Source organism: Accipiter gentilis, chromosome 10 (genome assembly GCF_929443795.1).
Source record: "Accipiter gentilis chromosome 10, bAccGen1.1, whole genome shotgun sequence".
In the NCBI taxonomy this organism is placed as follows: domain Eukaryota; kingdom Metazoa; phylum Chordata; class Aves; order Accipitriformes; family Accipitridae; genus Astur; species Astur gentilis.
The window spans coordinates 16,751,055-16,772,963 of NC_064889.1; the positions used below are offsets into that span (position 1 = coordinate 16,751,055).

The 21,909-nt window shown below is 40.2% G+C and overlaps 1 protein-coding gene across 2 annotated transcripts in view; it reads right to left on the reverse strand.

Annotated features, from left to right (window-relative positions):
* Positions 1 to 7,246, reverse strand: part of ARNT2 (aryl hydrocarbon receptor nuclear translocator 2) — a 104,867-nt gene extending 97,621 nt beyond the window's left edge. For both annotated transcript variants that reach the window (XM_049812745.1, XM_049812744.1), the window contains exon 1: positions 7,043 to 7,246. In XM_049812745.1, the coding sequence (XP_049668702.1) occupies positions 7,043 to 7,073 (31 nt within the window). In that variant the 5' untranslated portion in view covers positions 7,074 to 7,246. The remainder of the gene's footprint in view (positions 1 to 7,042) is intronic.
* Positions 7,247 to 21,909: the final 14,663 nt, after the last annotated feature.

The following is a 21,909-nucleotide window of genomic DNA, read 5'->3' on the forward strand; positions in this document are numbered from 1 at the left end:
TGCCAGTAATTAAACAATTCAACACCCCTTTTGCTTGATTAGAGAAAGAAATTTAATTATTTTATATTATTCTGTTTGTCACATGCATTTGATATTTAGATGAGAATAACTTCAGCAGCCCAAGTCTAAACATTTGAAATTAATGTTACAAGCTGTCCTTGAACAAAGCAGCAACATAGATACACCTAGGGCAGATGTAAGCTAATAACAGGCTCCTAATTTGAGCCAACTTATTATACCTTACAGTACCTGCTGGGTTACATGGAGGGCAGCAGCATTGCTACTTATAAAAAAGTACCACTTTTCTCTAAGGGGGACTTCAGATGCTACCTACAGAATGGAATCTGAATTTATAAGCTCTTGAAAGACTTGGGAGTAGCACCAGTACAGAAGTCAATACATAGCCCAGTGTAGCACCACAGTTAAAATATGGTAGTTACAGGAGTTGTGAGAAAGGTAGAGGCACTTCAGTGGAAAGAGGATTGAAACTGTAGGGCAGAAATACTGAAGATAGGCAAAATGGAAATACAAGGTGACAGAAAAGAGAGGAAGCAGAAAGTTTAGAACCATTCATCGATATGTAGAGTATCCAAAACAAAGGATTTCTCTTTCTCCCTGTGCAGATGGCTTTACCCAAGGAAGACTAGCGTGCTTTGGGTACAAAAAGAGGAAATTACATCTATCTTGAAAACAGCTTCTAATTCATTACCCATTGCATGCCTATGGCCATTAATCCATATAAACAATAAAACCAAGATCCATTTGAAATTTTGACTATCCAAATTAAAGTTTGAATCAGCTCTTGTCAAAAAACCGGCATTCTATGTTTGGTACTGAAGTTTCAAACCATGTAATTTATACACTTTAAAGGCCAGATTTTGCTGAAATCCTGTAACATTTTTTGACAAAGTAGTTCCTTCTCGAGTAGCCAAAACGTGGGTATTTGGCCCATGTGGGTTTATTCAATCAATTAATTTTTTTTTTTTTAATTTTAAACAATGGAAGACAATAAATGACTAATTTTTTTAAAGTTTTTTCTTTGCTAACAATGCACGTCTATCTTACTTGGATTATAATCAGAAGCTAACTAAAATGTACAAATTCAGCCTTACTAAATTCTTCTTTTCCTCATCTGACAGAATGATTGATACCTATGGGGTGACAGGAAATGCTTTACATCTGAACAAAGGAAACACTCTTCATCAAGAAGTAAACTGTACCAGTTGTTTATTCAGCAAGCGCCCACCCAAGATTTCTGAAATTTCAGATTTTTTTGCCTGTATCATACAGCAAATCTAATTTTTTGCACAAATTATCTTACAGAATGGGTGAAGAAGCACCTCTATCTTTGCAGATTTCTCTCCCACATAACCTTTCCTGAGCACACTCTTACAGTCAAGAAAAGCTTGGGTTGGTATTTGCACACTTCTGCACCCAAGGCAGCACCTCTGCACTCCACAGTATTGGCTAGACAGAACAGCTCATCCAGAGCCGATTCATCTATTTCTAAATACTGCTGGCCACCCAAAGACACTTTGCTATAGATAGACTGGAAAATCTGCCAGAAATCTACAACAAGACCTGAGATCTAAATTCCTGTGTCTTAAACTCAAGATCCCTCTTTCCCTTTTCTATTGCAAATTTTAATAATATTGTACCTTCTGCAGGTAGCACTGAATTAACGTATTTTCCATTCTTACGTGTCAGTTATGAAGCAGTAAGCCCCCCCAAATTACCCTAAACGACACACATGTCTGATCTTCACAAGCCATTTAAGCATAATTTCCAAATACATCTTCATAATGACAGCCCCATTTCTGTCCTCTTAATAACAATAATCACTACTTCAACAACGTTATTTTGCCTTGACTGTTTTGAAAAAGCTATTTTTTTTCCTTTGCTACCTAATCTCTGTAGCAATTTTTCTTACTGAAAAGAAAAATCAGCAATACCATCTGGTATTACAGAAATCAGCAATATCTGTTTTGTTTTGCATTTTTATTAAAAGGCATGGGGAAACATTATTTGATTTGAAAAAATATTTGAAACTAACCAAAGGCTACATATGCAAATTTTAAATAAATATTCTGTGATAGAAGAGATATCCTGAAATGAAATCTTTTGTATGCCATATATATTAGAAATATCAAAAAATGACATTTCTTCAATGCAAGTTACTGTTCAGCACACAGTCCTGAAGGACAAAACATTATCAGAGAACAATTCAAGAGGCACTATCACCTCATACCACAGTTTGACTGAAATAAGGACCAATTCTGCAGTAAGGAGGAGACGAAAATACGAGAGAAAAAGAAATCCGCAATTTAAACCTTCCACTAGCTAACGAGTGTTCCATTTTTGAGACGTTTGTTTTAACATTAACTTAGAAAGAAGACTACTTTTTTGCATCCCAGAAACGTCAGAGTACATTATAATCTCCATCACCAGAACACTCCATTTACTCCTCAGTATGCTGTTAAATTGATTTTGGAGTTTACTGGATAGTCTATATTGTAATGAAGGGCAAAGCTGTTACTACCGTAGCAATAAAACACAACAACTTTTGGGCTCTGAGTTGAATAGAAAATTTTGAAATCTAAAACACTGAAGTATATTTTTTTTAATCATCAATTTCAAAGCTGTATGAAAGCTAAAGAAAAGAACAGCTAGATTGTCAACTTCAGAAAGCCAATTCCTTTTGGGAATATGGAATGGGCAGCATCAACAAAATTCATCCACAGCACTTAATACCTTAGTAACTTGAGTGCAAACATAAGACTGGCTAACAGACAATTTGGTTCTCAGAATGTCCAGCTGAAACGGGAGAATGATTTATCCCCACTTAACTCCCAAGTCAAACAAACACATACAAACAAAACCAGCTCCCAGAATGCAATGCACTTGCCTAAAACAAGGGCCCAGATGCAGGGCTGAGTTACAGGTTTTCACTGATATGACATAAAATTTGCTGTTAACTCATTACAAACTGAAAGTAAAGAGAGCTTATCTAATCATCTTTCTTCAGGGTTGAACCCCAATTTTTTTTATCTCTTGTATTAGCCATAGGCTAAAAGTACCCCCATTGACTACTGTGGTTGTAATAGTAATGTCTTAAGCCACAGCAACTGCTTTCTCTCATGGCCCACCACCTCTCTCTGTCTCAACAGATCTCTAGTAGATGCCCCTCTGGGGACACATTGCTCTCCATACCTTTAGACTTTGGGCTCTCTGCTTAAAAAGGAATCATTAAAGGAGCTTTAGTGACTATGTGAACAATCCAGTTACTTTTTTTTTTTGTCAATTAAATATAAGAATACAATCCTAAGGATTCAGAAAATCTTAAAACATAGCCAAAAAATGCATCCTACAGGATTCACCCTCTAGCGTAACTCTAGATAAACTCTGAAATCTCATTATTTCTTCTGACTTGACTTACAAGTTTGTGGCATTTGGCAATACATCTGTGGGTACCACCCAGGGTGGCCCTTCCATCTAGGGATACCTCACCAGGGAGAACTGAAAGGATACAACCGGTTCATTTCACACCACCTGATCACGGCATAAAGTTGCTGCTCTGGGACCACCCATCAGACCGAACTCATCACCCAAGACCAAGTAATGTCTCAGGAAAAGAAAATGTTGAATTCATTAAGAGTTTTACATTTTCATCCCAACTTGGCTAATACAAGAATCACCACATCACGTACTGCACTCAAGTTAAGCAAAATTTGACCCCAAAGTAGCAACAGTTATGGACAAGTTTGCATTCCAAAAATATATACATTTAAAACAGACATGGCACTAAGTTACTTTGCTGCAAGCAGTAATTTATGAAATGCTTGTTACACCTCCACAATCTTTTTGTTCTTAAATTCCATTTAATATGCCAATCTTATTTCAGGAGGAAATAAATTAACTCTGATGCTTTGTGCCAATGCAGATGAGCTTCCCACACACTTGTATTGTGTTTCACACTTCAGTTAGTCATCCAGATTATGAAAAGTGAACAAAGTACTTCTAACCAGATCCCATTCCCAAGGCTAAGCATGCGGGAAGAGGAAGAAAGAAGACTATCTCACAGAGCCCCCCAGTTTTGACAGTGTGATGTCTAGTTGCAGCTATGGACAAACACCGTCGCCAGAAAGAACTATCAGTTTAGATCGAACACAGCCCAGGAAGCCCACAGGGATGGCCTTACCCCCACCACGATTCGGTCCCTGACACCGCAATTCCCGTGAGCCCTAGCCAGGACAGGCTGCAAACCACTCCCGCTTCCACCAACTTTCATAACTCAAATTCTCCATTATAAAAAGATCAGTGGGAAAATGGATAAATCTGCTTCTAACACGAGAGAGAAGATGATGCTGCAGTGCAGTGCATGGTTCTGTACCAGGAGATCCCACAATGAAAGACTTTCTGGAGAACACCCAGCTTTTCTGTCTCCACTAATCCCCGTTCCACTATCTAGAATATGACTAAAATCACATGTATTTGTATTGTGGTAGCTGCAAGTTAATGTCCTGCCTAAATTATCAACTGTTATTAGAACCCCAGACAATTGCTTAATAAAAATTTAATCATATTGTAATTTCTAATCATCATTAAAGATGCTTAACAAGTTAATCTCTCTATTGTGCTCCCCTAACATTGCAGATCAGAAAGTCAACTGGCGTAAGGCGGCACAGCTTCACCAATACTAATAGGGCTACTTTCACATTACTCCAGCTGAGGATCTGGCCCCAAGAGAAAATAGCAGTATTAAAATCCTCTCGCTACAGCTTTTGATTGTTTCTCTGCAATGCTTTGTAGTTAATCCAGAACAATAACAAAAGCAACAGATTATGACTTTAAAAAAACACAGCATAAATCAAGGTATTTCATGGAGCTCTATCTTCCACTGTCTGTGGTAGAGCAAACACAGCACTACGCTACAGATCGAAGGTCTCCTCTCCTCACCTCTTTACAGCTCAAAAACTCATCTTGACTTCGTCCATGCATCACTACGTTTGTCTGACAGCAACGCTCACACACTGAAAACGTGGGAGGACCATTAACAGCCAGTGAGTGTGTCTTTCAGTTCAGATCTGTTCCAACTGCCTAGACAAGGAGTGAAATAATGCTCTGTAACCTCAGCCTTGAAGAAGTACGTATTGGTTCACTTCAGGAAACCAACACGTTTCCTCATCTTTCCAGTGGACCGGCAATCTGTGCTCAAGAGAGTTTGAGGACCAAACTGCAAGTCAGCTTCAGCTGTGTTAGATCATTGCACAGAGATGCATACAGCAAACACATTTGGCTCTTGTTCCCCTCTTATTTTTTTATGTTTCTTCAGTAATCCCATTACGGTCTCTAAATTCACAAAGTGGTCACGGGAGAACAACTGTGAAGCTCTACTCTGAGGCTGCTCTGCGGTGCGTGCATACCATACACCCCGCAACCACATCTTTTTGTGGCATCAGCTGCAGGCAGGTGAAAACAGAAAGCGGAAATGGTTGGTGCAAAAGGGCCACCAGGCTCTACTATAATTCAGCAGTTTCAGCATAGACCTCTTAAGTGGTCAGGGCTGTCCCTTCAGTGCTCACTGGAGGAGCAGATAGGAGAATGGCAAACCAAACCTAAGTCAAAGAAGGCCGTTCGTATCCTACTTTATCGGCAAAAGAGCTCACTGATTGTACGCAATGAAACGCTGTTACCGTGTGCGACATAGTGACCTGGAAGCTAAATATTCGTTAATAACATTCTATTACATGTTGATTTTCATTTACTATATAGAATTCCGATATTAAAACTTAACCTGATTGGCAAAGATCTGTCTCTGCTTACTTTATTGACACTTACAGAACCAAATTAATTGTTTATATCATAATATTTACTATCAGTGTGACAACTACACAACCGACTACCTCAGGATTTAATCTAAAGAACAACCTTCAAACATTAGTTGGCATTTACTCGAACAAGTCCTTACTTTTCAGAACTGAACCCGACTCTACAGAAAACGACAAAACGTGATCACATATTAGAACAAGTAAAACCGGAATCCACCTCTGATAAAAATATTCTTCGTTAGCACTAAGCCCAGTGCAAGATCCGTTGTCCCCCTTGTTTTAGTGTCAGATACTTGTTGATCCAACACTAAGTTGATCCAAGTACATATCCAAAACATGTACTGTGGCATTTCATCCAAAGCCGTTTCACTCCATCGCACGATCAACAAAACAGACGTTGCATCTCACAGACACGTAACACAACGTCAGGGAATCTCTTCTCTCACGAAAAATCCAAAGAGAAAATTTTGGAAAGTTTCTTCTCTTAATAAACGTAGTGTTAACGGAAAGTATTTCCTGCATCCTTTGGGCAAGAAAATGAACCCACGGCAAAGACCCTGCACGCACTGAGGTGCCCTAAGTCAGTTTTGACACCCCGTTTTGGTTCCGAGCAGCGCTTCGCAAGCCGGTTTTGCCTCCCGACAACAAACCTGGCCAACGCACAGGCAGGAAAAGCAAATATTCCTACCGCTTCCCAGGGCAGGCACAGGTCTGCGTGGCGCAGCCGAAACCCGCTGCCCCACTGCCACCCTTCCCGCCCGGCTTCGGCCGGGGAACACGTCCTCTCTTTTTCCTGCCATATGACCGCGTATGCTTATGCAAAACTGTTCGTTTCTGCGGCGCCTACGCCCCACGGCAACACCCCGGAGCGAGAGGAGGCAGCCGGGCTCCTGCAGCCTGGGCTCCCAGCTCTCTGGCTCCACGCGGTCCCAGGGCGGCTCCTCGCCCGGGGCGGCCCGGCTCTCCCCGCCGCCGGCGTCGCGCCCCCTCCGGCCCGCAGCCAGCGGCCCCCGCCGACCCGCGGGACGAGCCCGGGGGCGCAGGGGAGGGCGGCGGGGGGCTGCCCGCCCTGACGGCTGCGGGGACCGCGCCGTCCCCGGGGGCGGGTGTGTGCCTACGGCGGCGGGGCGGGGGGGCGTGTTGTGCGGCGGGGCCACATGGGGCGAGACGGACTCCCTGCAGCGCAGGGGGCGACGGCAGCAGCAGCTACTCACCGGGAGGGTTTACCGCCGCCGGCGTTGCCATCTTGTCTCTGAGAAGAATTAAGACAAATGCAAGAGGGGAGGAGGGATGCTCTGAGCAGCCCGGGGGAGGCGGGGGAGGGGAAGGCGGCCGGCGCCAGGGCGGGCGGGCCGGGAGGCGCAGGGGCGGCGGGCTGCTCCCGCCCCGGGGCCCGGCGGCGGCGCTCCCCGCTCCGTGCGGGGCGGCCCAAGATGTCCGATGGCCCCCGCGCCGCGTCTGCTCATGCGCCGCGCACAGTGAGCATGTGCCGGGCAGCCGCACATGTGCGCTGGGCCCGCGTCCGCCGGCGCCCGGCGGGGACCCCCCCCCCCGCGTCTCGCCCCGCAAGTAGCGGGGCGAACGTGCCCTTCGCCCCGCTCCCAAACCAGCCGCCGGCCGCGGGGCTCGAACCGGCGGCTCCTAGTGCGCGCGGCTCCTCACAGGGCGCGAACCTCCCCTGAGGGAGAGGGCTCTGGTGGAGGCCCGTGCGCGGGCGAGAGGGGCGCGAGGTGGCCGTTGGTGCGCTGCCTGCCCCCGAAACTGAGGGGGGGAGGAGGTTGGGGTGCAGCCTGCCGCCACCCAAAACTGAGGGGGGGGGGGGAGGTTGGGGTGCAGCCTGCCGCCACCCAAAACTGAGGGGGGGGGGGGGGGGGGAGAGGTTGGGGCGCAGCCTGCCGCCACCCAAAGCTGAGGAAGGGGGTGGTTGGAGGGCCACCTGCCACTACCGAAACCGAGGGCCCTGCTGAGAGGGTGCGGGAGGGTAACCATTAAACAGCGTTAGCGCTATCCCTGTCATCACCAGATGATGATGGACGTCCTCTGGGAGGTGGAAGTGGGATTGAGCCCCATGATTCCATACCTCTTCAGCGCTGCTTCTGCTCGGGCTTCAGGAGTGCTGTTCCTGTGGTTCCCCAGGATCAACACGCACAACTGGCGTGAGGTTGGCATTCAGCTCGGTCAAGCGTGAAGTGAGCCCTAGAGCTTTTGGGGGAAAAGAGGAGCCGTGGCGTCATCTTCACGTTATAAACACGCTAAGTGGAAGATGGAGGACTTGGTGCTTCGAGTGGATAGTGCTATACGGAAACATCTTAGTCCTTTGTTAATAATACTAATTTCCTGGAATTACAAAGGCAAATGTAATAACTCTTGGTGTTCTTTAAAAAAATATCCAGGAATTCAGAGACAGGTCATTCTGCGCTCCTCTGGCTGGAGTACAAGAGTTGTATCGTATCCCTCTAAAAACCGTGGTTTACCTCGCACTACCCTCACATTCAAGCTAAGCAGTGCAACTGAACAACTGATCCTGTGTAACTCACTCGGCTCACATGTTAAGGCTTTCCATTACAAACACAAGGACTAAAAAATACACTTTGAATGAAATCTGAGATCTTTCTCATAATTAAGGGGAACCCCCCCCCCAGTATAATAGAATCATCAAACTGCAAGGTTTGTGAAAAACCACCAGTGCAATAACTGCAGCAGTCACGTGTAGTATGTATGTAATTGTGAAAAAAAATTTTTTTGGATGGCTTTTTCACACCCCTGGAATGCTGCAAAGGCCTGTTAATCTTTAAACGTCTCGCAATGGCTGTGCTTAGTTGCCCTGAACAGCCCTGCAGAAGTTAATGGCAGCACTCAAAATGAAAAGTTGCAAATCAATCCCTTGCTTTGCTGAATAAGTAACCTGAAACAGTTTAGCCATTAAGGTGTAAATTGGCAGAAAGATGGAGAAAGCATGGAGGCAGTGTTTACTCGTTTCCTGTAGATGAGTTTAATCAGAGTAGCATTAAAATGCCCCTGCTTATCTAGAAAGTTTACTTTATCTTTGATTTATTGTGCTTTTGCCTATCAGATGTTGAGCTGTTTTTCTAAGCATCTTACTGCTTTAGTGCCTCCTGATGCTGTGGTGTTTTGGATGCTCAGCAGGTAATCTTAATTCTTATCTTAAGGCATTTACCCTGCTAATACTAGAAGACTGTGCTAATATCAGCAATTTTGTAAATACAGCTTATTTCCATTCAGATAAAACGTTGTTGTGATTTGAGAGAACCTTGGTCACAGTATTTCTAGATTCTTACCTTTAATGAGGAAAGCAACATTCAGAGTAGCTTACCCTGCTGTAGGAAACAGGTCATAGCTCAATTCCTTTAGGTTTCTATAAAGTCTGGTGTTCAAATAGCACAGGTAATACTGCTCATGAAAGCCTTTCTGTGAGCTTCCATTATGTCAAGTTACATATATGCATAAAGGGCCAAACCCCTAATAATATAATGTTAATAAAATACCTTATAAAACCATAATTTATAGCATTAGGCACTTCTGAAGTGTCCTCTGAAGGCATTTACACATCTTCATGGGTTAAACCTTATCTCTGTCTTACCAGAAAAGCATTGATATTTCATTTCTATTTTAGAGATAAGGAAGCTACCCTGGAAGGAAAAAAGCCAGAGAGATCTGACAGTGTGCTATCGTAGCTTTCAATAGACGTATGGAATAAGCCATAGAACGACTGAATATAAACCTGTGAAACATTCAACTGTGTGTGCTGTCCTCTTGCGTAATATCCCATGAGATGTTAGATTAGTCCAGAAAGAGCACATTACAGCCAGTATATTTGATATTGTGCTCTGCCTAAATAAGACCTTAGGGCTTAATATGGAACATGTTCTGTCAAATCTACTGTGATTCAGACATAATTATGCAAAATAAAGCTTCTTTTCTTCTGTGTTTGGTGTGGGCTTTGTTGACTCGCTCTGTTCAGTTTCACACGCAGTTCTTTGTTCACTTAAGTAGATTGAGAAATGAGATTGATTTTCTCTCCTCCCCATCTTCTCTATCTTAATAGGCAGTATTAGCAGGGTCTTCGAGAATACTTGAAAAAATCCATAAATGAATGGAACTATTCCCTGTTTATCTGTAATAAACGACTTCCTTGCTATCTCATTCTGAGCCTTTGCATGTCTGTGGTGAGATCTGTAACACTGGTAACTGAAGAGAGAAACCATCACTGCTCTTAAAATTATGTTCTAGTAATGGTGGAAATGCATGCTCCTTGTTTTACTTTCACTGTAATAGAAAGAACACATATACACTAAAGCATGAAATCAATCTAGTTACTGAATTCGTGTTTCTCCAAGTTCATGCCAAGCTGTGTACCTTGAAAGCCTAATTCCTATGGAATAGCGTTCCTAAAAACAAAAGCAGGGGCAGCGCTGGACTCTACCTCTGCGCTTGCTGAGAGATTAAACAGCCCTACAGTAATACCAAGTGCAAAATTTAATATATGTGCAAGATGGCAATATACAAAATTTTTACTGTTCATGTGGCACAACAGGGGGTGCTTCACTTACCATATTAATGTAATTATAAACAAGTGTTGACACGATGTATAGCAACAGGAAAGTAAATGAATTAAGAAAAGTGATTTTTATCTCAATCTTGTTATTATGTACCAGAGAATGTCTGTTAGGTGTCTTTACATGATTGTTTCCAATTTAGAGGGCTATTATCACTGATAGTAGTGCACAGTGTACATGTGTATTCTGTATCTTGGCACTAACATTAGTAATAGATCAGCTGAGCAGTGCAGCATACTGTAACTGCTTTTCATTAACGCCTTTCCTTTGAAAGTTCAGCACTGGCCTGCAAATTGGAAAACCTGGACTTGTACCTTTTTATGTGTTTTCATCCCATGCCATGAACTAATAATTTCTAAAAGATTGTTATTTCTTTTAAATAGAGGAAAGGGGGGTTTTTTTATCATTTCCTTTGAAAAACTGAAGTCTTTCTGAGATGGTTTACTGCATGTGAATGAGTAAAGTCCAGAAGCAAAAAATTACAAAAGAAAAAGGTAATAAATTGAAGCGAATGAGAATATATGTTCAGTGTCAAAAATGGATAAAAAAGGTCTTTGGCTTTTCTTACCAATTTATGAAAATTCCACTTTAACAGAATTGAAAAACAAGGTCTGAAACCTTGAACCTACAGTTCCCCAACAGAATTTTCTTTTCTGGGGATATGAAGGAGCTAAGTGAAGTTTTAGACATTTTGATCCAGTATAATCAAAACCAGGGACATTTTAATGAAGTCTCATACTTTAATAAGACCTCCCAGCTACATTCTTTGATCTGTGTTTCCATTGTAATTGAGGTAATATACTGCACCCAATTCATCCAAAAGTCTTGGATAGTTTGCAACGAGTATGATGTATGTATATTAAGCAACCCCATCTACCCAAGTACACGGAACTGGAACATTACATGCCCTGTTTAATTTGTTTCGTCACGTATGGATGACCAGACTTGCCTAAATAAGCTATAGAGAAAATGATGAAATTTAAAACATGAACTATCATAGGCAGGTCTTAAAAGCATTTGTTAAGGAAATTACAACCTTGTTCTTTAAACTATCCCATATAATTTAAGAGAAAATTGTATTCTTCCTATAAAATGCAATAAAATACCTGGATAAGAATGTGGAAGTTATATTAATGTCTATTCAGTCCTGGAGGTATAGAAATGTAATTTCTATGATGTTCTCTACAGTTATTGCTGTTATATTCTGCAGTGGTTTTCCTTTAGCGGAAATGACATTGAGCATTAGAGAAACACTCCTAAAGGTGAAATGTCTGTGGCAGAAATGTAACCGAGATCAGACAAGTATTCCTGTGCTAGTAAAAGTATGGACCAGGAAACAAACACATGGGCATCTTTTACGTCAACTTCAGCTCTAACATTTCAAGCTTCTTCTAAGTTTGTATAAATTTAACTATGTATTAACAACTGAAATTTAAACAGTGAAACTTGCTGATCAGGCCTAAGAGAGGAATAGCTGGTGCACACACATTAACACATAACTTGTTTTCTTTACAATATTTACTAAGCAGATTTTATTTTATTTCCTGATATTAACATCACTCACTGGGAGAAGCACTGCGAACAATAGACATCATTAAGCTGATCGAGGCTGTTGGTGGTTACCTCAGGCAAAACTGACCACATAGCATATGGGGATATAGTTTCCACAGTGCATACGTAATTATGTCCCTGAAACCATTCTGTGAAGCAACCGGGTAAAAAACAAAAAGCGGTAAACAATACTGGTCTACTTACCAAGACATGAACAAAAAGATAGATCCCAGAAACAGCACTGGGGCCTGAATCAGCAAACTGACACAGAGATCAGAAGTACATGCATCAAGCCTTTTTTCCCCACATGCCATGTTTCTCACTTTGAAATAAAATAAAAGCTTATTCATTCGAAGGGATATGTTTCTGGTATATTTTAATCAGGATATTATGATTTAAAGCATGAAGTGACTGAGACCTGTTGGGTTGGAGACATAGAAATGGAGTTCCAAGTTAGTAGATAGTGTCTAACACCTTATCCCTTTCCACTTTCAGAAATAAGGGCCTGAGCTAAATTCTGCAGAAACAAACATGCACATCACTATTAGCTCCAGCAGGGTGAAGGCTTTCTTTAGGAATTTTGCCACTGTGTGGCATCCCCCCCAGCTCACTAGTCCTATATAACTAGCTGGAGTAAAAAATCAGTCAGTTTAATAAAAATTAACAGTAAAACAAGAGCTGGTCTTTTGCACGGGAAAAGGGCCTTTTTTTCACTCATTGCTCAGGGTGGGACCAAACTGCCAATTTCCCAGATCCCTGCTGCCCCATCTGCTCTGTTACAAAGTCTATGAATGCAGTAAAATATAAGGATTCAAATAATGTAACATCCACACATCTTGACAAAAGCATTCCATTTCTTGGTTCATGATTTCTGGTTTTACAATATTTATAGAACTGATCTGCCCGTAATCCACAAAAGATTGATACATTCTGACATACAATAAAACTAACAGTAGGACCAGGAAATGTTTACATTTATGTCAACGCGGTTTGAAAAGTATACTTTAAGAACATGGTATATTGGAAAAACAGTGCTGCCAACTGAGTGGGGGCCTTTGCTTTGTTTGAAATGAGAATTTATGATGAGTATTTTGGTAACTTTTATAAACAACATTCTATTCTCTTTACAGAGTTTGCTTTATCTCATCAGAGAGATTTACTGAAGATCATAAGCTGCAAAAAGACTAAAAAGGCAGAAAATCTCTCACAGTTAATTGCAACAAAACCGTTTGTGTCCCATGAGACGTAGAAGGCAATTTGTGTCCTGAGGAAAATAAGAAATTATGAGGAATCTGAAGCATGCTGTGCTATTTCAGTTGAGCACAGGACAGCTGGAAAAAAACAAATATGCGAAGGAAGTGGCTGGCTGATATTTGCCCTCTATTCTAATGTGCTCCTTCTCTGCTTTCTTTAGCCTCTTTTTCTCCAGCTACACAAGATAACAATTTCCAAGAACCGTAAAAGAGAACAGAAACACATGCATTTAATTGTCTTATAAATTGAATTATGATTTATGACAGGTTTTACATTTCACAAGTAAAATATTATGCAAATTCTCAGGAGACCCTTTCATTTAAAAGCTTGCACGAAATATTTTTGGTAGCTTCCTACTTGATTTTATTTCTGAAATAGACAAACTGAACACATGTACCTGTGTCTGAAAGACCAGACAGTACGTGCTTAATTATGTTCAAAAATCTAATCCCTGAATTATGGAATGCAGCATAATTCATTTCTACATTAGCAAAAGTGTGCTTTAAAAGTGATGGAGCATCCCTTACCATATGCTTTATGGTTCTTGCATTTGCATTAACAAAGAAGGAACAACCATCTTGAATATTTTAATAGCTGGATATATAGCCACAGATAATTTTTCTTTCTTATCCATACTTCCAGACCACCTCGAATATAATCAAATTCTTTTACTGTATCTGCTAACATATAAAAATAAAAGTGCATTAGTATATTTAAGTTAAAAACAGTTACAAATATATAGCAGCTAATCAGACTGAAAACCCACCTGGCCAAGCATTTTGTTTCTGACAATGTCCACTAACTCTGCAATGCTTGAGAAAAGAGTGTGAAGACAAGGCAAATACTGAGTTATACTTCCCTCTGCTGTACTCTTGCAGCTTCCAGCAAGCTGCGACTAAGGGAATTCATGCAGTAGATGATTTCATCTGCATAATTAAAACCCCTCATAGCATTAGCCCAGTGTTCTGAATTAATTGTAAAATGTCACATCAATTAATTTCTATCCAGCTGGGCTGGATCATGTATTGATCCCCTCAAACAGGAGACTGAGTGTCAGGATTTTAAACAGCGGAGTGATAGAGTTGGCACACAGATTCCTGTTTCGTAGCTGCATCTTTTGGGGCAGGAGATAATGGTACAGTGCAAATAGCACTGCAAGGCACACTGAGATGAATGCTTATAAGAAAAAGACTGTGGAATAGCAATGCCTGAGGTGCGTGCTTTGAACTGGACTAAATAGTAGGGGAATCTGTCACAAAATATCCTGGGTAACCAGGAATGGAAATGCATTTTACTGTGTTCATCTCGTCCGAATTCACTATGCCCGAGTGTTTCACATACACAAAGTTTTGTTGAGGATAAGGCTGCTGGACAATATTAGGCACATGCCTTTTGGGGGTTTGGAAGCTGGAGAGTAATTATCTTCCTTTTCCCACTCACCTTTGTCTAAGAAAAAAAGAAGACAAAGTAGTTAGCTGTTTCACAATTCAGTCACCATATTGCAAAATGCAGCATGAGGAGGGCTAGGTTGATAGTTGGGGCTTTTCCCGTTTGGCTAGCAGATCAATTCACGCTGCTGGAAGAGCCACTTACTGCCACTCCAGAGCATCGTTTTTCCCTGAGTGTGCATGGAACGCACTCCAGGGCAGCACGCTCACAACAAACTTGGGAAGGAAATACCTTTAAAGCTTTGTTGGTGGGGTGTAAGCAGGACACTGTTTTTTCATACTGCCTCTTTCATGATGTATTTTATCCTGTCCATTGGTGTGAGGCAGAAGGACAGATAAAGACACAGAGACCCAAGGAATGGTGGATTGGTGACTGGTTCTTCAGAGCCTAAGCTATCATTTTGTAATGTGATGTTTACAGGTTTTGTCAGGGATTTCCCATTCTAAGCACGTTGTGCTTCACCTCAAAGTTACAATCTATCAATTAGAGTATTGAACGGTGATGGAAGGCAAAATCAGAGAACAGGATTTTCAAGAAATGCCCTTGGTGCATTGGAGCTATAGAGGACCACAGAGGTTATGCTAATTCCCAAACCCCAGTAGGGAGGATATTAAGGCTACGCAGCTGTATCTGTCTGGACAGGGCTACACGTTTTCCCCCATGCTACAGTAACATTGCCAGCATCTGTGGCAGTGACTGTGCATGATGGAGACAGACCACAGCACTGAGCAACTGCAGGAGGGAGCTATGTGAAATGTGGTTAGCCAGAGCCTAAGTAATAGTATGGGATTACAGGAAAGCACTGCCCCCGACGCTTCCTGGAATGGTGCTGGACACAGCTGATACTTGTCAAAATTTGCCTTTAATCATACTCAGCATCAGTCTAATGCTTCCTCTGCTGCTCTACTGCCTGAAAAAGATGATTTCCATAGAGAACAGTGAGACTTCCTAATCATGACCAGGCTGCCCGAAAGCTGCTGAATGTTACAGAGGCACATGGGTAGATTCACTTCTTGAGTGGTCAAGGGCTGATAATAAGAAATGTGCAGAAATGTTTTGACATTGTCCAATGCCAAAATGAGGATTGGAGAAGTTCTACATCCCCCTATTTACCCTCAGCTGCCTCACTGAATTTAGGATCTTCAAAAGGCTTGAGGAAACTAGACCTTTGAGAACCTTACCCTGAAATGAAAGCCCGTCATTAAAAATAGGATTGAGTACTCTGCATTTTCCTAGTGAAGAACATTCTCCTCATTCCCAATGAACACATTCTTTGGTATGTGTTTGGGGTATTTGTTGTACCTCTCGCTGCCTTACCCCAGGAGCACAGGTGACTGAATAGTGAGAATGTGTCCTGAAGACTAGCATCTGCAAAATACATCTTTCCTAGCAATATTTTTCATGGAAAAAAATATTGACACAATATTTTCATACTATCATGACTAATATCAAATGCTGTTCTCAGACATTATTTGAATTGTTAAAAAAAAAAAAAAAAAGTGAACTCCTATTAATAAATACCATATGGAATCAGATTAGCCCTGCTGCTAAAATATTCACGAAGGCGGCAAATCCTTCCATCTTCTCCTGCTCAAAGCAATAGCAAAATAGACATAAGCTGTGTGATTACCAGTTTGTGGGTGATAGAATTCAAGGTCATGTTGAATTACTAATCATCTAACCATCACTTGGCAACACACAGCCACACATGCAAAGCCCACTCCACTGGGTTGTGTTACAACAGAATAGTGGTAACAGGGAAGAAAAATAATTTCTTAAAATGCCAATGATTTTTCTGGAGTTCACATTATATTTACCCCATAATTTTAAGTACAGATTAACTCTAAATTTTCTGCTTTTCTGTATTGTATCTTCAGAATCAAAACTCTGCCACAGTCAAACAAAGGTTTAAGTACCCACAATTAAATGGTGTGATTCAATGTTTTCAAATTCTTAAGTGTGATGCTGCGGGGCAAGTCTCAGGATTAAAATAGAGGAGAAGAACTCAGCGGTAACTGCTCATTTATTTCTGTCTTCACTGCCAGGCAGAAGAAATAATACTCAGTAAATTCATGGCTTTCCCTCACCACCGGATCACATAGGGTTGAAGCTTCACTCCCAGATCATCTGACATCCATTGCATAGCTCATCAGCATCATCTTTTTTTGTGCGGAGGAGCATGGAAACATGTTCTCTAGCCACCTGGGCTTTCTGTTAATGCTTGGGGCTGTTAAAATCTAAGATAAATGAACTCTAAGTTTCTATTCTACTAGGATTTGGAAGTTAGACATGCACCTCTTGCTAGCAAGGCGTGACTATTTATAGGAACGCTTTTAGGGGAATTCTGTAGCATACAGTCCTGCATAGAACTGCCCTGGTTTTATCACTTTTCAGGCATGCGTGCCTGCAGAAAGGAGTAAGAATCTGACTTCCAATTAATAGCTAATACCAAGTACTTGGCCTGATGCCACACACATCCTACAGTTCTAGTGTTTTCTGAAATTAATTTCCCTTTAAAAAATGTATCTCCAGTCCTTTTTGATTACGAGGGGAGGAAAAGTGTTAGCTTTTGTGTTCATTAAATTGCCTGAATGAGCCCCAAGACAGAGGTTGCTGACATTTCTTGAATGGAACATTTTTTCCCAGAATCTGTAGTTTCATCAAAGTGTTCCTTTGGAACGTGCTTGTTTGGGTTCCCCCTCCCCCCCCAAAAAAAAAGATTTTGGAAAAAAAATGGAAGTATTTTTTACTTCCTAATTTTATTTCAGTCATATCAAAATAATTAATTTCAACCAGAGAAAAACATTTAGGGTTTTTTCCCATCCTTATGTATCTGGCTTAACCTTTTGTAATATATTTTAATAGCACTTTAGTATAAAAGTCAAAGTAGGATAAATTGCAAAAGTCGGCATCAAATACTTCTGTCCTATTAAATGAAGAGTCATCACAGCTTTCTGGACTCGAATGCGGTTTTGCCACATCAGCCCCCCTAAAAGCTAGGGGTTTTAAACTGATAATGAAAAAAGTCCTTGAGATGCTAGAATTCCCTGGGAAATTGCAATTTTATTTTACGATCGGCTTTTTTAAAATAGTATTTTGGCTATATTTCCAAATACGTGTGCTTAGCATTATAATGTTATTTACTGGATTGTTGACAATATTGACATTTTTAATAACTGCCATTAGGTTTCAGAGTAACCAATTAAACTGCTGTTGTTTTCAACAAGTCTACCTGGCTGCTGTACTTATCCTATGGTCCTAAGTGCCTCCAAGCTCTGCCTAACGGCAAAAAACCCAGATATAACTAAGACAACAGCCAAATGGTCTGCAGAAGTTCTCAATATAAAAGCCTGCAAGATAATAAAATACTGAGATTGTGGCTATAGCATTAAAAAAAAGAAAAGTAAAATTAAAGTAAATGCAAGTGCAGTAGACATATACATCATTCATTTGCATTCAGTAAAAGTCTCAGTTTTAAATATATATTAAGCTGCTACACAATTTCCTTTTTACTGGACCAGATTGCGAAAGAACATCTAAATTCTTCTGCAAAATTTATGTTTCATTCTGGTGCAGAGCACAAAGAGCTTTAATGCACAACACAAAATTGTCATGTTCTTGTCTGGGGAACAGTCTTGAAATCATTAGTCAGTTTGCCAGCATAAGGAACATAACACAGAATCTGTGAGATGCATATGGTAACAACTTTAAGTCTTATGACCAATCTGTTTTTTATAACAGTTTGTGAATACCTTTAAAGTAAATTAGATCTATTAATCTATCTCTGATTTTGGATGGGGTTTTTATCTCATGTCAATTGTTTCTTTGCAGATTTTGATGTTTTCTGTTTTAAACGTATGTCCTGTGATTAGAATACCAGAGTAGATAGGGATCATTAAAATAACATTTATCATCTTAAACTGTTATTGTTGGTTTTGGAACATATCTGGTTCTTTTAATGTGTTCTCCTTAAAGAGAAATAAATGACTTCATTTTCCTGGGAAAGTTCAATCTGTTCTTGTGAAAGCCTTGCTTTAAAGCTGCCTATACTGTCTACTAGGTTCTCATAATGCTTTTTATTCTTGTATTTTGTTTTGCCAGTGTCCGTCTCTAGGAAGCCAATTTTGCCTATGTAACAAGATTGACACGTGGCATACTGGAGGGAAATTTTGTCAGAAAGGCCTAGTCCCACAAGAAAAATTGTTTGTCAGAAAGTATGCAGCACAGCTTTCATTTGCTCTAATTAAAGCATAAACATCATTGTTCTAAGGTTCTTTAAATTAGGCTTATTAAGCTATATGCCACGTTTTGGAATGCAATTAATGTGTGCCTAAGCTTTCCATTTCCTTTAATGTCACGGGGGATGTATCTGATATAATGTTATTTAATATTTTAACAGAAGCTACAGAAACTGAGATTAGGCAAGTTTGTTATAAATTAAATAGAACTCAGTGAATCAACTTTTCTTCTGGCAAGAGTAATTTCTTCTGCATGTTATATTCTTTCTGTATGTAACTTACATTTCAAAATCCTACTCCCTAACATCAAGGATTTATACACAGTTCACCCGTTAATGGGCAAGATCATTTTTGTCTGTAATTACACGAACAAGAACATTCACACAAGGGTCATGGGAGGTTATTTAAATTATACAGATGTTGTATAGATGTAAATGAATGCCCAGATTCTGCTTTCATTGTGCAGGTTGGACTGTATATTAATCTATCAGCTGAGCCACTGGAACTGAGGATATTACTCTGAACACAAGGTTTAACTGCATAAGTAGAAGAATCGGGTCCCAGAAAATCTCTTGATTTGTCATTTTAAGGGGCTAACTAAGACTTCATTAGACCAGTTTTATAGCAGCTTAACACAAGTGCCTGCAGGATCACATGTCATGAAATATTTTCATTAAAAATGAAATGTAAGGACAAAATGCCAAGTTCTAGCATTAAAGGCTGAGGTATGGCTCTCCCGAAGTTCACACTCACCTATGGACAGCAGCAGGATGGAGACAGAGTTAATAGCCAGAAGTGCTAGACTCCAAGTCCCTCACTCATGTGAACGAGTAGGTCTGCAAGATCAGTTCCTTTGGACCTCCAGGAGTTCTGAGAAAACCAAATTATCCCACAAATAATATGACATCAATTTCTTACTGTCAACATGGTGTTTGATTACTTCCAAAGCTTTAAATCAAAAGAGGAAGCGACGAACAGGCAAAGTATGGGACAAACGCACCCTGAAAAAACCCTGCCATTCAAGCTTGCTTTTATTGAAAAAAGGTTTACAATGATCAGAATTTCACATTGCATTTCTTAAAGTATCTTCTCTACTTCATGTTAGTATTAAATGAAATTCTGCAGTTCTTGCATAACAAGCAAGCACTCATTAGTGTGAGTGGTTTAAAGAAGTATGCAGATGCAAGACCTTCTCATTGCAAGAGATGAGTATTAATGAACAGTAAAATGAGACTGAGGTACTGAATATAATTTAAATCACCAAGAGAGCAACCCTAGATAGTGTACAGGACTTGTGCTGTATGAGCCACAGAAAAAAACCACCAAAAGTGAAAAAAAAATTTTAAAAACCATAATGTTACTTAACTGTTAAGATCTCTTTCTTATTTGTTTCAATAATTTTGCATCTCTGTTCCCACACTCTTAACACACACAGTATATTTGGCTGGTGACTATGTGGCATTGAGGTATTCTATCTATCAAGACAGTTTTGCATTCTTCATTTCCATTAAGGTCATCGCTTGCAGCTAGGAAGACATTTGGGCTTGGAAGTCTGACTCGTACAAGTAACCCTTAGTTTCACAAAGAGTCAGATCACAGAGGCAGAAGCAGCAGACAGGGATGGAGTGAGTTGCCCATCTTACCTGTAAGTTGATGAAGGAATAGCATGTCTGTTAACGTAGGTGCAGTGCTAAGGACAATGTAATTAATTTTTTTCTGAGTCTGATCCATTGTTGAGTAAAAGACTGATGTAAGGTCAGAAATAAGACATAGATTAATTTATTAGCAATAATAATTTTTTAGTAGATTCAATCCATGAATCCAGTGTCCCTGAGGAGAAGGCATTATTTACTGCCATCTAGATAAATAAGAAGCTTAACTTTGGATCTGCAGAAATGCTCAAAATCAATTCATACAAGGGAAATCATCATTTGGATGGACATAAGAAATCTGAGATGTTGAGGGAAATACACCCCTACTGCAAAGGATGAATACAAGGTAAATAAAAGATCTGAGATGCAAAGATTTCTGACTAATCACTAGTTCTATTTGTAACGAAAAAGAGTTTAGGATCCACAAAACTACATGCTTCTAAGAGACAAATAACAGCGTGTTAGTAGGAGCTTGCTGAATCAATGATCCCTAAATAGGAGGAATGCAGAGACAGTGGTATTGTTGTATCACTGTCTTATCTGGCAAAAATAAGAAATAATATCTACCCAGACATGAATTTGGCTTTGACACAGAACAGCACAAAGTTAAAAAATACTTCTTTCAGTCCAGTGGAATTACATCTGACCAGCATTTCCAGAAATGCCTTTTAAAAATCCCCTAATAAACTCAGTGGGTTATGAAGTAATGTTGGATAGCAGACACAGAACAGCAAGAGGTAATAATATATGTTGTTGGTTTTATTTACTTACTTATGGCACATGATTACTGTTGGAATACATGCTGGAAGACGAAAATGCATGGACAGATACAGAGACACTGCATTTCTATCCTATGGATCACATTAGAACAATTGGGGGAAAAAAACAGGGAGCCCGATTACCAAAATGATGTAAGTGGATGAAAGTAATTTCTTTCTGTGGAGTGCCTTCTTCGAGAATGGGTGTCAGAAGACAGAGCAAATACATTTTTACCTTGATATTCAGTGAGTGCTAGTAGTATTAGATAGCTGTGTGAAAAGATATTTTACAATTTTATTGGAGCTAGGACAGCCTTCCCTCTATCCAGCAGTAAAATTATAGATCAAAATGAAGAAATTTTTGTTTCATACATATCAAGGTGCTATGTTCAGTGAGGTACTGTGAAAGAAACATAAAAGTAGACCCTCCTAATCCTACTCACGTACTGTCTCCTTGTAATAGACAAGATATTTTTCCTGTTGTCAAATAGAAAATGAAATTTATAAGTGGATTGCAAGTCTTAAATACCTCCAGCAAGCTGTTATGAAGTTCTTGATAATCCATCCTACCTATTTAAGCATATCACCATTAATTTATCTAT